The following is a 15,750-nucleotide window of genomic DNA, read 5'->3' on the forward strand; positions in this document are numbered from 1 at the left end:
ATTCATTTCCTAACATTGATAGTCAAGGGACAGTAATGAGGATATTAAAATGTCTGGCTATTGGAGTTTAAGGCTCATCCAAAATCTCCGAAGGGTAAAGAATTAAATAACATTAAACTTCATTATTAATTATGAAATCTCATTTTTAATTCCATGTGTTCATATTTCTGCTGTTATTTGGTTCAGTGTAGGCAGGGGAGAATCATGATTTTGCCAAAAGCAATAAGGGGTGGGAGGAAAAAGATGAAATCAACTATTTATTCCATCTTTGTTTTTTACTTTGAACTTAATACTTGTCATGCAACAAAAAGAAGCTCAGGTAGAAATGCCAAAAGAGGTGCGTTATATATTGCACTGTGTTCAAAGCACAGGCAGGAAACTGAGGCGGGGCTTCTGAAGAGCAGTCCTTCCATGACTAGAGAGCTTTTAAGATTAACCACAAAGGAAATCTTAGGGAGAGCTTCAACACTGATTTTCTTTCTTTCAGAACTTATCCATTTCTAAATCCTACATGCTGTCTGTTTTCATTGTTTCCTCTTTCACAGACTTCACTTAGAGTCGACAAAGCTTGTTAGCATAGGTGTATGTTTCAGTTTGGTCTAGAATCTAACCTACATATATGAGTTACTTCATTAATGAAGAGTATTATTTTTCCAGTCTCCCACAAGTGACAGAAAAATGACAGAAAAAATCAAGTTAGAATTTCGTTGATCCAAATTGTACTCAACCTAGGATAGTATTTTCTAAGTAATCGTCAGATAATAAATACCCCTTTATATTTTATAAATAAGTTTAGTTTTTGAGACACATAGTAATGTTTGGAGTTTATGTAAATTTAAGATATCATATGATGTCAGATACTTATTGTGAAGTGACAGAGAAAACCGAATCAATGAAATTTTTATTATTACTCCATTAGTCTCATTGCATAATTTTATTTCTCAATGATTTTATTATTCTGCTTTCATTTATGTATGTTAAGCATGTGAAACCCTCTATAATATAAAAGATTATGGTAGAGGCAGAGTCTGAAGGTGAGCTACTAGTCTAAGATCCTGTGTAGAATGATAGTCCATGGTATATTAAAATGTTCTATCCCACTTCTAAGAACTGTTAGGTTATAGAATAAAATAAAAAAAAACTAGATATAGCAAAGAGAGCAAGCTTATTATCATTTTAGTGTATATGCCTGATAATATATTTAGAATAGGCACATTCATTCTTTTCAAGGAGTAGAATTTGATTTTAATAGGGAGGAATACAGTAGGAAAGACTTTGATATTAAAAAAACGTAATTCCAGTTATACCATTCTAATTTCTCCTTTCTTTCCCCATCTCCTTCTCTTCTCCCCTCTCTTCCCAACTTTGCTCTCCCCTCTTCTTTCCTGTGATTTTCTTACTTCATTATGAAAGAAAGTGCATTAAATATATGAATATGCTTGCTATTCAACTGTCAGCCAATTATGTCCTGGTGTTTTTCTTGATTTGAAACTAAGAATAATAAGCCTTTACCAGATCTTTCTAGTCCCTCGGTATCCACACTGGGTGAATTCTAGCTCCTTCCCCTCAAACAGGATACCAAAATCCAAGGACGCTGAAGTCCTTTATATAAAATGGGCTGCATTTGCATATAACCTAGATAGTATATAGGTTACAGTAGGGTATGCGTACTCATAATTTCATTTGCATGAATTCAGTATAATGCTTGGTATGTGGCAAGTTTTGCTTTTTGAAACTTTCTGGGATTTTTTTCCCTCAAATATTTTCCAACTGTGGTTTGTTGAGTCCATGGATGCAAAACTCTTGGATAAAGAGGACCAAATATAAACAATATAAATAACTGACAACTGTTACCTAAATACTAATTTTAGGTGTGTTTGCTTTCTGGTCCCATGATTCAATAATTCTATTATTGTAGTTAATGTAAAAATATGTGAGGTGCTGTAAAATATCACTCCTTGATAGCACAGTGTGACATGAATACAAAGAAACGAGTTTATATAAGACATGGATCTCATTTAAATTTGATTAACATAAGTAATGAGAACTAAATTAGCATCATCACTAGGACAGGTTTTGTGATTCTTTGAAGGACACAGCAAATGTCTTCAGGGACCTTCGAAGTACTGTGACAAATACTCAACTGGTGGAAAGCAAATTAATTACTGCCCAGAGGACATCAACCTTTGGCCAACTGTTTACAGTGCCATGGTATAGGTCAAGGGAGGAACTCCTTCCTGCCCTCAAACTGACTTCAAGGGCCATCGGTTCAGCTACCCTGTGGCAAAGAAATACTTCAGCTTTTTTTTCTTTTTAATATGAAACAATAAAAACCCATGATTATGGCTTCATTCCTCTTTACACAAAATTATAAAGAAAATTCTTGGGAAATAAGCTATAGTTAAATGGAAGAGGATAAAGATTACCTTGGAAATCACAGCAGTCATTACTGAAAGTGGGAAAGTATACACGGATCCCTTATCAGAGTTACATAAGCTAGGAGAAGTGAGTTGAGTTAATTTCAGATTGAGGGAACAGGAACAAGTTTAGATCTATAAACCTTTTATGAAGCAATTTTGTTACACCTGATTTATATTTAAGTCAAGTCATGAAAATTGAACTGAGTTTTCTCTCCTATGAGAGCTAGAGGCAAATTTGGCTTAAAGCCTAGAAGAATAGAATGCTACAGTGTTCTCTTAGATCTCTCTCTAGAAAGTTGTTTCTGTGTATGTGTTACAGAAACCTCATCTTGCTTATATTCTTCTCAATGGCTAAACAAGGGTTATTATTATTATTTTTTATCAGTGATATTGAATAATTCAAGGCACTACCAAACTTTGTTATGTCATTTCAACCACATATACCTAAATCTACCAAGATTTGTTATTAAGAGTTAAGAATTAAGACATTAAAATACAGATGATCCATTCATCTCATTCCAATCAATAAGATATTAATATTATTTATGAAAGTTACATTTTTATATTTACAACAACGACAAAAAATGTACAATTGATATCCTTTTTGTTTCTAGGGAGAGAAAAAGGTGGCAAACACTCATGAGAATTAAAATTGCTAAATTTTACATAATTCACATAATTTTTTTGGTTTTTACTCTATCAGTGTAGCATTGATGGTCACCAAGTCTCCAACCATGTCAGTAATTATCCAATGATAAAACCAAACGACATCAAAGCTTATTTATAGTTTGTAACTCTTTGTATGTTTTAATTAAGTAGGCAAGTGTAAATAAAAGGCAAAAGGAAAATGTCAATGCAATAATCTTGGACTTCGTTGGTACAATTTTGCTAAAAAATGCGCATGTTGGAATTTTGTTTCTATTGGATTTCCCAGTATATCGCTGGCCGGGCCAGCTCTCCTGAATGCATTGGTGTCATCACCATAATTTGTAGCATAATTATTAATTATGATAAAAAGACAAGAATTATGATTTAAAAACTCCAAGAATCAATATCCTAATGCTATTTTGTTAAGACACATATAAAATATAAAGTAGGTTTGCATTCTTCAGGTACAAGGGAGGAAGGCAGCTGGGTATTTTACAAAATGATAGAGAACACACAATTTGTGATTATAAAAGTACCATGGATAACCCACAAACTGATTTGCTAAACTTTAAAATTGCATTTTAAAATGTTAGCACTGTGCTAATGAGGTGCTCAGGTTACAGATCTCCTTCCACTTCTTACCATTTTCACAGCATTGGTTATCATAAATGTGATTCCTGCATTTAAACAAAGTCACTCGCATTCCTCTCAACAATGTACTTTAGAAATATTTATTTATTTTTTATTGTGGATCTATCAACTGTGAGCACAGTCCTACTGCTGTATATGATGGCAGAAAATTTCACCTGGAATACATACCAGCAGGAATCCTGGGGGGCAGCGACCCGCCCCCTGCCACTGGATTCGGAGCCTGGATGCTGCTTAAAAACCCTGCCCTCAGGAAGCTGGGGCAGAACGTCTCCATGCCAATGGCCGGGAAGGATCCTTTTAAGAGATAAAAAATTGACATTAATCAAAACCTTCTTCTTAGAAAAGCTATTGATCATTTAACTGGAATAAAACCTATAGTCAACAAGTGCATCAAAGCTTACAGGGAAGCTATGAAATTAAAAGAAAGGAAATGCGTTTTTACTCATAAATTTTTAAAATCAACCTAGTATTTTAAAAAGAAAACTATTTTAACTAGTTACAATTAAAGAGCTTTAGAAGCATCCAAATGCTAACATAAAATTTCTAAACCTACATTTGACCAAGGGGATAAAAATGCACATTATTGATGTTGTCTGCCTGCAGAATTCAGATTACAGATATGCGGGAATAGCCACAACAGTGTCTGAGATCTGTGCCCACTAGAAGGGACAGTGCTTTAATTTCGATGTGTTGTATCAGTGCTTCAAATAAGAAAAACTCTTGTAGTTGCAATAATTACACATGTTTTTCCAAGAGTGGGAAGAAAACCAACATACACCATTCTTAATTTGTTACACTTTTCTATTTGGGAGAAGACATGAGAGTTTGCAAAGGTAGAACCATGTGCTTTTCCATTTTTAAGAAGGCAATTGTGAAGCAAAAATAAAGTAAGTTACTTGGAAATTTACCCATAAAATTATATAATGAATCGAGGAATCAAGGAATGTCAGAGCAAGGAAGGACTTTAGAAATCATCCAGTCAAAAAATTCTCATTTTACAGACCAGCCAACGGAGGCCGACTTTAAAGGGAAAGTGATATCAGGTAGCTCACAGACTCCCAGGACACGAATTTCCCACTATAGATAAAAAACAAATAAGGAGCCACTTCCTATTTGGGAGATTTCTCACGTCTGAATATGAATTAGAAACCTTGCACTTGGGAATTGTAGTAGGATTATTATTGTGGTGTTTCAATGACCTTAACACCACGAAAATCATTCAGAAGTAAATTTAATATATATGCATTACCAGTGCATGGGCAGCACGGGGAAGATATGGTATATCTAAGTTTAAATCAAAATAATACCCTAAAAGCAAGCTATGCTGATTGTTGTAAGAAATGCATTTCATTTGGGCCCAGCAGTTTTCTTATGCAGAGACCTAAGATCTCTCCTCCTACGCTCAGATTTAGCAAATTCTTTATTTTTATTTTTTTTCTAAATATATTTTTATTGATTTCAGAGAGGAAGGGAGAGGGAGAGAGAAACATCAATGATAAGAGAGAATCATTGATCGGTTGCCGCCTGCACGCCCCCTACTGGGGATCAAGCCCGCAAACCAGCCATGTGCCCTTGACCAGAATCAAACCTGGGACCCTTCAGTCCACAGGCTGATGCTCTTTCCACTGAGCCAAACCAGCTAGGGCGAGTTCTTTATTTTTGAAGAGACTTCGCTCTGTTTCTTGATACAAATTTTGCTCCTAAAATAAATTAAAATTTGAGGCTTTGAATTTTGACCAGGATTATAGAGATCTGGTATACCATACACTATGTATCTTGCTTCTATGGAGACACTTGTTATGAAAGGCCAGCATTTCTTAGATCTTTAGAGATCTTTTTAGGAAAGATCAAAGTTACAAAGAATGTTTTAATGGGGGAGTCTTATGCATTGTACACTAGATTAAAGAAACCATTGAAAGAAAATCATGTACTCTGCGTAAACTGGCTTTGTTGCTGATTTCATGGGGCTTTAGTAAAATTGTCCAGCAGGGCTGAAGTCCCTTAAACGTTAGGAGGTGTGGCAAAAGAGGCAAGAGGTAGGCCAGAAATTGCTCTGGGGTAACTTTCCACCAACAGTGAAACTAATTTCTCCGTTGTTACTGATGGGATATTTAATCACTGAGCACAAAGTTAGTATGTGTCCATGGGCAACGCTTCATCACTTTCTGAGAAAACATTCCTAATGAGGGCGCTTCACTGAGTACCAGGTGGAGACAATCATAGCATGTATTTATACAGCATTCTTATTTAAAGTAACAAAAGAAATGGTGATTTTACAACAGGGAAAATAATTACAGGAAATTCAGATTTTATTATGTGCTGTGAAAAGCAAAAATATCCAATTTTAGCTGATTATGGATTTATTGAAGCCAATAATAGGAAGCCTGGATAAAAATACTAAATCACAAAGAAAAAGAATAACATAATCATGCACAGGAAACCAAAAGGGATACAAATGTAATTATCTTAAAGGAAATTTGAAGAAAAACAAAAGCATGTGGAGCAGTGACTCTAAATAATGTTAATATGCTTCACATTTAGAGATTTTTAATCTGAGTTTTTGCTATTTTTGCCAGCATTATTCCAAACTATTGACTTAGAAAATATTTCCATTATTTTAACTCTTTGAAAGAAACTAAATACAAATATAAATTTATTGCTATGTTTACATCAATTATTATTATTATTATTTTTTTTGGCTGTGACAGCCTGTCATATTTAATAGCAACTTTCATTCTCCTAAACTTGCTGCATCAATCATAATGGCTTTTCCATGTTTCTTTACTATGGGTTAAAAGGAATTTCATTCATCGTGGCATATCTTCCTTCAGGAATTATCACTTTTTAAAAAAATCTGAAACAAACAAACAGAAAAACTGGTGTACATGAGTATATTTTCAGTTGAGATATCATATTATGTGATAATAATACCTTATCATTTTCCTCCTTAAGGTCAGTCATGCCAACAGAGATTGTATGAAAATTCTAAAGCTCTAAGTTTTCACAATTCAATCAGGAAAACTGAAATTATTCTTTGTTATAATTCCCTTATCTCTTATTCCACAAGAAATGAAGTTCATGAACCTTTCAGATTTGATATGAAATTATTTGAGTCTGGCTTGCCCGATTGCTTAAATTGCTGACTATCTTTGCTTTTTTTAAAGTAAGTAAGTATATTATAGCTGAAGAATATACAATCCTACATAATAAAACTCTAATACGCAAATCGATCAAACCGTGGAATGACTAGTCGCTATGACATTTACTCTCACCAGGGGGCAGATGCTCAATGCAGGAGCTGCCCCCTGGTGGTCAGTGTGCTCCTACAGGGGGAGTGCTGCTCAGCCAGAAGCTGGGCTTATGGCTGGCGAGTGCAGTGGTGGTGGCAGGATCCTCTCCTGCCTCCGCTGCAGGTGGGCGGTAAGGAGCAAGGGGTCCTGGACTGTGAGAGGGCACAGGATGGGCTGAGGCCCCCACTCCAGAAATTTTGTGCACCAGGCCTCTAGTGTCTAATATCTATAGCAAGAGAAATATAAATGTTCACTAGTATTTTGTTTTTAGTTACATTCAATAGACTAATTATTTGTTATTACAAATTAGATTTTTATGTGATGAGAATATTCCTTTAGCCAAGTGTCAATTAACACATTTTTCTAAATCCCAAATACTTGAGTTTCCAGTTTGCTGGTGATCCTGAGTCAGTGGGGTAAAGAGAGAATGGAATGTAACATTGCATTATTTCTAATATAGAGTGTCCAGATAACTGGGCAATCTGAGTTTTTATTTGCTAAATATGGCAATCCCACTCTCATCACATTTAAAACAGTTACAGATATCAGATGAATAATAGACACTATTAACTAGTGGTGCAAGGTAATTTGATGTAAGTCACTGGCTGCATGGGCCAGTGATTTATCTGTCTTTCATTAGCTCAGTGGTTCTCAATGCCCTTAGGGAACATTGCAAATTGTGAGTGGGGAAATACATTACTGCTGTTTGGTGGGTAAGGGTCAGGATGGATACTAAAAGTATTGCAAAAAGTGGTATGCTATCTGCACAAGGAAAATTCTCCCTCAAAATGTTAGTAGCATCTCCTGGGAAACATTGTACAAGAGTAAAGGATCTTGGGAGAGAGGAAAATGGTGGTAGAATAGGCAGATGTGTGTCCTGCACCTTGTCCCAGAGCAGATAGAAGGAGCAACTAAATCGAATAACATCCACCTGGAATTGGCGAAGTAGACACAGCTGGTGAGACAGTTCACAGCCGGGAAGGGCAGAGGACTCCTGGAGAGCGGTAGGATTGGGGCTCTGGGCAGGAGAGAGACATGCGACCACCAGGCTGAGAGGGTAAGAAGGAAGCTGCAGGGCACCAAGTCTGCGTCCCTCAAGGATAGGTGTAACATCTGACAGTGGAAAGGAAGTCCACGGAGCTGCTGGTGTTTGGGGAATCTAGACCTAAGTCCACAGCTGCAAGAGGCTGCACCCAGAAAGGCAGCCTGAAGAGATGCCTGAGCCATGCGGTGCCGGGGAGTTGGGGGGGCGGGGGGGAGAGAAACTCACAATTTCATGGTGGTTTTGCCTCTGTTTTGTCATTGCTTTTATTCGATAAACCCAGTTCATTGGAACTTTCAAATACAAACACTCACCGAGGCTGTAGTACAGGTGTAGGTGCGGATTTGTGGAGTCTGGGGAGAGGCTGTGGAGGAGAGCGGGATGGGGAGAGGTGACTAGGAATCCAGCACTAAGACATTCCGGACCCTCCAAACCTAAACAGCCATTTTTCTCCTAAAGAGTCAGTCCCTCCCAGCAGCCTCAAGACAGCTAATATAGCTACACCCAGCCTACCACTTGAGCTGTATAAAGGACACAAAGACTCTGAATAGCCCCTAAGAGCCCTGAGAGACTGGGTTGAAGAGGGGCCATTCAGTCCTGGAAAGCAATACGGCACCACTCCCACCTATAGCCCTGTCAGAAACAGACACTTGAGTGATTAAGATTGATAGCAGGCAGACAGGCAAAGTGGGGAGATTGGTCCTGCCTACTTGCAGCCAAGGCCGTGGAGATAGACAAAAACAGAGGAAGAGTGAATCCCATGGAACTTCAACAAGGTGCTGACTACCTAACAGGAAACTGAGAAGTGGCAGACAGAACAGAAGAGTGGGGTCTTAAACCAGCCCCGATGGGGCATTAAAACTTGGCTCAAGTAAACAGCACTTCACTTTTTAATTTTTTATCTTTATTTTTTTAAAAAAGGATTTTTTCTTTGTTTTTATTTTATTTATTTGTATTATTTTTCTTCATTCTATTTTTTAAATTTAATTTTATCTTCTTATTTTTAAAATATATTTTATTGATTTTTTACAGAGAGGAAGGGAGAGGGATAGAGAGTTAGAAACATCGGTGAGAGAGAAACATTTATCAGCTGCCTCTTGCACACCTGCTACTGGGAATGTGCCCGCAACCAAGGTACATGCCCTTGACCAAAATCGAACCTGGGACCCTTCAGTCTGCAAGCTGACGCTCTATCCACTGAGCCAAACCGGTTAGGGCAATCTTATTTTTTAAATTTTTTTCCACCCTTTTCTTCCTCACTTCTCCCTCTTTCATCCTGTTCTCTCTTCTCCTGTCCCCATTTTAGTTTTTCTCTTTCCTTTCTTTTCACCCCTTCTAAAATGGATCTTCTTTATCTACTTTATTGACATGTTATTATTATTGTAGTCTCTGTAGGCTTATTAATATATCTAATTTCCTCTCCTTGGCTCCAAGTCGGTACTGGCATAAGAACAAGCATATAGATCAATGGAACAAAATAGAGAACCCAGAAATTGAGCCAAGGCTTTATGCTCATTTAATATTTGACAAAGGAGGCAACAACATACATTGGAGCAGAGACAGTCTCTTCAATAAATGGTGTTGGGAAAATTGGACAGGTACATGCAAAAAAATGAAACTAGATCACTGACTTACACCCTACACAAGAATAAACTCAAAATGGATAAAGGACCTAAATAGACACCTCTCCAAAGTGGACATACAGATGGCCAAAAGACATATGAAAAAATGCTCAGTCATTAATCATCGGAGAGATGCAAATCAAAATGACCATGGAGATCACCTCACACCTGCCAGAATGGCTATCATCAACACTGTTGGTGAGGTTGTGGAGAAAAGGGAACCCTAGTACACTGCAGGTGGGAATGCAGACTGGTGCAGCCACTATGGAAACAGTATGGAATTTCCTCAAAAAACTAAAAATGGAACTCCCATTTGACCCAGTCATCCCACTTCTAGGAATATATCCCAAGAAACCTGAAACACTCATCAGAAAGGATACATGCACCTCTATGTTGATAGCAGCACAATTTACAATAGCTAAGATTTGGAAACAGCCTACGTGCCCATCAGCAGATAAGTGGATAAAAAACTATGGTATCCTATATAATAAAAGAGAAACATGCAAATTAACCATCCCTCTGCTACACTCAAGCCACGCCCACCAGCCAATCAGAAGTGAGTATGCAAATTAACCCAACTAAGATGGCGGCAGCCATGGAGCTGGAGTGAACAGGAGGCTTGGGTTGCCCCTGGCAATGGTAGAAACCAAGCTTCTCACCTGCCCTGGCCAGACCTGGGCTCTGCTCAAGGCTACAAAGTTTCAATTATAGAACATAAATAAATCCCAGAAAAAAGAAAGAAAAAAAAGAGAGCCTGGGAGCTTGGGTCGCCGGGGAGCGTGGCCAGCCTGCAAACAGGCTTCAGCCCCTCACCCAGGCTGGCCACACCCCCATGGGGTGAGGGTCCCCACTGGGGGGCTTGACCAGCCTGGAAATAGCCCTCAGCCCCTCACACAGGCTGGCCAGGCACCCCAGTAGAGACCCCCACCGTGAAGGGGGTGTGGCCAGCCTGAAAACAGCCCTCAGCTCCTCACCCAGGCTGGCCACACCCCAATGGGGTAAGGGTCCCCACTGGGGGGCTTGACCATCCTGCAAACAGCCATCAACCCCTCACCCTGACTGGCCAGGCACCCCAGTGGTGACCCCCACCCTGAAGGGGGTATGGCCAGCCTGAAAACGGCCCTTAGTCCCTCACCCAGGCTGGCCAGGCACCCCAGCGGGACCCCCCACCCTGAAGGGGCTGTGACCAGACTGCAAACAGTCCTCAGCCCCTCACCCTGGCTGGCCACACCCCCATGTGGTGAGGGTCCCTGCTTGGGAGCTTGGCCAGCCTGCAAACAGCCATCAGCCCCTCACCCAGGCTGGCCAGGCACCCCGGTGGGGACCCCCACCCTGAAGGGGGTGTGAACAGCCTGAAAACGGCCCTCAGCCTCTCATCCAGGCTGGCCAGGCACCCCAGTGGGACCCCCACCCTGATCCAGGACACCCTTCAGGGCAAACCAGCTGGCCCCTACCTGTGCACCAGACCTCTATCCTATATAATAGAAGGGTAATATGCAAATTGACCCTAACAGCAGAACCACTGGGAATGACTGGTCACTATAACACACACTGACCACCAGAGGCAGATGCTCAATGCAGGAGCTGCCTCCTGGTGGTCAGTGCACTCCCACAGGGGGAGATCTGCTCAGCCACAAGCCAGGCTGCCAGCTGCCAGTGCAGTGCTAAGGATGTCAGACTGCAGCTTAGGCCTGCTCCCTGCTGGCAAGTGGACATCCTCCAAGGGCTCCCAGGCTGCCAGAGGGATATCTGACTGCCAGCTTAGGCCTGATCCCCAGGGAACGGGCCTAAGCCAGCAAGTGGACATCCCCTGAGGATGGGGATGTGCCCAGACTGCGAGAGGGCATAGGCCAGGCTGAGGGACTCCCACAAGTGCACAAATTTTTGTGCACCGGGCTTCTAGTATTTACATAATGGAATACTATGCAGCAATAAAAAAAGAAAGAACTCTTACCATTTGCAACAGCATGGATGGAACTAGAGAATATTATACGGAGTGAATTAAGCCAGTCAGAGAAAGATAAGTATCACATGATCTCATGCATATGTGGAATCTAAGGAACTGATTATCAAAAATAGACCTAGAGTCAAAGAAGCATGAACAGACTATTGAACCTCAAAGAGAAGACAGTGGAGGGTGTGTGGGAAGAGATCAACCAATGAACTTGTATGCATAGATGAATAACCCATGGACACAGACAATGGGGTGGTGAGGGCCTGGGGGGGAGGGTTGGAGAGGGCAATGGGGGGAAAAGGGACATATGTAATACTTTCAGCAATAAAGATTTATATAAAAAAGAAAAGCCATTTTTATGTAAGGCATTGGGAAGGTGCATCTTTTACTCCATGGAGACCTCCATTTTGGGTCTTGTTACATAATAACATGTAGTCTAGGAAAACTTAGCTGCTCTGTGTAGTTTGGTAGAGAAAATATTCCTGCTCATTGTGATATATGAGGTGGGCCAGCTGGAAGCCTAACGGTCTCTTCTAACTTGGTCAGAAGGTGTGCAGAGAAGGGTTTCAGTAAATGCAAGTTGACTAAGTGACTAAATACATGATTGAGTGAAAGTGACAAATTGTTCCTTAAACAACTATCTTGCTAGAATCTAAGGAAATACTCTGCCTGTTCAAATGTTTCCCAGACCATAGCCTTTCTAATGATTAGAAGGCAGCTAATTTTCTATTAGGCTTAGAATCTGAACTATTGTACTCATGAGTAATTCATTTATCCTTTTATCCATCCATTGATTTATTCATTTACTCAGCAAATATTTATTGAGACACCTATTTTTGTTTTTACTTAGTACCATGATCCACATTTCTAGTACAAAAATAGGAAGTAAAACATTTTTTAATGTGATACTTATTTTCAGGAAATGATTCTAACTGAGCTAAGCCAAAATGCAATTACAGAATTTTATTCATTTCCTAAATTCTTATAAATCAAAATATGCCTACAATTAAGTTAGTATTTCCCTTTGTAGCTACCTGCACAGCTAATCGCAAGGCATATTCTTCAGCACCAAATACAATTAAAGTTCATGGAACCATTACTGTTTTGTTTTTGATTTTTTTAATTCTTCAGGTCACTGCAATATTAATTTTATAGATTTCTGATCCTGTTGTTGTTCAGGAGGTCATAATAAAAGTATTGAAGTGAAACGGGCAGCTTCATGACTAAATTCTTATGAGCTATTTCTTCAATGCTAAAAAGAAATTTTCAGCTTTCCCTGAGTTATTTAGTTAGTTTGTTTTCTCACAAATTGCATAATTGCATTGTGATTGCTATAAATTATTTTTAAAACTAGAGCATTAACAAAGAGAATTAAAATCTTTTGAGACTGAATTTTAATAAAACATTTGTCCTCAGTTGTTAGAGTATCAGCCGGTGCACTGGAGAATCTCAAGTTTGCTTCCTGGTCAAAAGCTGTACTTGGGTTGCAGGTTTGATCCCCAGCCCTGGTTGGGGCATGTGTGGGAGGCAACCAATCAATGTGTCTCTCTCACATAGATGTCTCTCTCTTTCTCTCTCTCCCCCTCCCTTCCACTCTCTATAAAATAAAATAAAAATCAATGGAAAAAATATCCTCAGGTGAGGATTAACAACAACACACAAAAAGAATAAAACATTTATTCAATAATATATTTTAATTTATATATAGTAGAGGTTCTTTGGCATTTGAAAAGCAAACATTTTAAATAGCTGAGTTTTCTCACCTGTAAAATGATGAACGTGGAGTAGAACTCTCCTAAATTTCCTTTAAGTTCTAGAAGTTTTTAATATGATTTTTATTTCATTGGCTACTTTGAATTGAACCTCTATTTTCCCCAAATGTGGGTTATACACAGTGGTCTTACCTATCTTTAGATTCAATGGGACTTGGAATCTTCATTACCAAAAAAAGTGTTCTAAATAAATTGGCAATTTGCGAATACTCCCATCAGGTTTACTAGTAAAAATGCCGAGGCTTGAGGCCAGGCAAAACTTTGAATTCTGACTCTACCATTCACTAGTTATTTACCTATTTTGATACTCAGTTTTTTCATTTGAAACATAGAGCTAATAATATTCATATCACATATTATTGTGGACCATATAGGGAGTGTCTGTTAGTGGCTGACAGTAGTGTTCAATAAATGAGGAATAAATATTTCTTCTTCTTCCGCATCTTAATTTCCTAAAGTTGACCGACCATCTCATGTCTCCAAGCCTCCACAATACTTCTCCTGCCTGGATGGCCCTTTTGGTTTCTGGCCTCTGTCTAAACTTGCCCAACACACCTGAGAGGATTCAATATGTCCTCCTCTGTGTGCCCGTATGATTTTAGCTGCTATAATAAAGGTAGAACACTATCATAGGTATAGTGCTTATTTGTTTATAACTTTGTGATACCAAACTCAAAAACCCTTAGGGGCCCATCAGGTGCAATAAATATGTATATCAGGTTGGTGACAAAGGCATTAGGTCAAACTGAAGGGTAAACATTCTGGCTAAGGACAATGAATTCAAATGTTTTAAAATAAATTTAAAAGAAGTAAAATAAAACATCTCTTAGTGGACTTCAGCCTGCGGGCTGCCAGCTGGTGACTTAGGGCTTACATGTGTGTCTTCTCCACTCAGCCTGCGGGCTGCCAGCTGGTGACTTAGGGCTTACATGTGTGTCTTCTCCACTCAGCCTGCGGGCTGCCAGCTGGTGACTTAGGGCTTACATGTGTGTCTTCTCCACTCAGCCTGTGGGCTGCCAGCTGGTGACTTAGGGCTTACATGTGTGTCTTCTCCACTCAGCCTGCGGGCTGCCAGCTGGTGACTTAGGGCTTACATGTGTGTCTTCTCCACTCAGCCTGTGGGCTGCCAGCTGGTGACTTAGGGCTTACATGTGTGTCTTCTCCACTCAGCCTGCGGGCTGCCAGCTGGTGACTTAGGGCTTACATGTGTGTCTTCTCCACTCAGCCTGTGGGCTGCCAGCTGGTGACTTAGGGCTTACATGTGTGTCTTCTCCACTCAGCCTGCGGGCTGCCAGCTGGTGACTTAGGGCTTACATGTGTGTCTTCTGCACTAGGTTGTGGTCTAAGTAAGAACAGAGATGAGCGATACACATCTTGTTCTCCTCTATTCAGCCATCCCAGAGCTCAATGCAATATTTATTGAGTTGAATTAAAATGACCTTCATATGAATAGTTCAGAGGCAGTTTGACTTTAGACTGAGTTTTCTCAATGTTAGAACTTTTAAAACCACGTATACTCTAATAATATACTCTATCCTCAAAACTGTGTATAATAACTACCGTTCAATTTATGACTTTCCACTTTAAATGCTTATAAAGAGCCAACTTAGTAAACAGGAACAGACAAAAATTCTAAAATCTCTGAATTTCTAGAGTTCTTTTACCAAAGAAGTGGTGAAGGGGTGAACTAAACTTGAAAAGCATGTTTTCCCAACTAAGCCGCCACACAGGACGTTGGTCAGTGGATTCCTACCCAGCCCTTACTTTCTGAGGTCAGACTTAAGCTCTATGCTCCGTAAAAAATGCTTTTACACCTCAGGTGCCAAGGAGTCAGCTAAGGAGCTGTTAAGCAGCATTTATCAATGTGCTTGTGAGCTCGATCTGTTCAGCATCACAAAGTGTGCTATGTAGTTAATATTTATGAACTATGGGTTTATCTGTCACATTATTAAAGGGAGGATTGTTCCTTCAGCTCACTTGATAAAGAGGTCGCGAGGCAGTCTGTCTGATTCTTTGTAATTTTCCAAGGCTGCCCATGGACCAGTTCGGACATGTGTTGTTAGCACGACTCCTGCTGTCAGGTACATCACATTGTTGCTGTCTCATATACAAATTATGAAAGAGAGTGTTCTGGATTTAGTTTCATTTCCGGATATCGAGAACAGCCTTGGCAGTGCTATCTACAAACAAATGTGTTAATGCCTACCAAGCATTTCTCATTTAAAGCTAAGATATTTAAACTGCTTTCCAAGTTCTGTTAGCTCTTTTAAGGTCAGAAAAAGGTACTCACTTGGCATCTATATGATGTAGATTAGATGGCAGGATAATTTAGTTTAGTGACTACCATTTTG

General features: G+C 39.5%; 1 protein-coding gene across 1 annotated transcript in view; it reads right to left on the reverse strand.

Annotated features, from left to right (window-relative positions):
- The window catches only part of EPHA6 (EPH receptor A6), a 968,470-nt gene that overhangs the window by 182,950 nt on the left and 769,770 nt on the right, over nucleotides 1-15,750 (reverse strand). Inside the window, exon 12 of the mRNA XM_059688042.1 lies at nucleotides 3,888-4,013. Within this exon, the coding sequence (XP_059544025.1) occupies nucleotides 3,888-4,013 (126 nt within the window). The remainder of the gene's footprint in view (nucleotides 1-3,887; nucleotides 4,014-15,750) is intronic.

The sequence above is a fragment of the Myotis daubentonii genome, chromosome 3 (genome assembly GCF_963259705.1).
Source record: "Myotis daubentonii chromosome 3, mMyoDau2.1, whole genome shotgun sequence".
Taxonomy (NCBI): Eukaryota; Metazoa; Chordata; class Mammalia; order Chiroptera; family Vespertilionidae; genus Myotis; species Myotis daubentonii.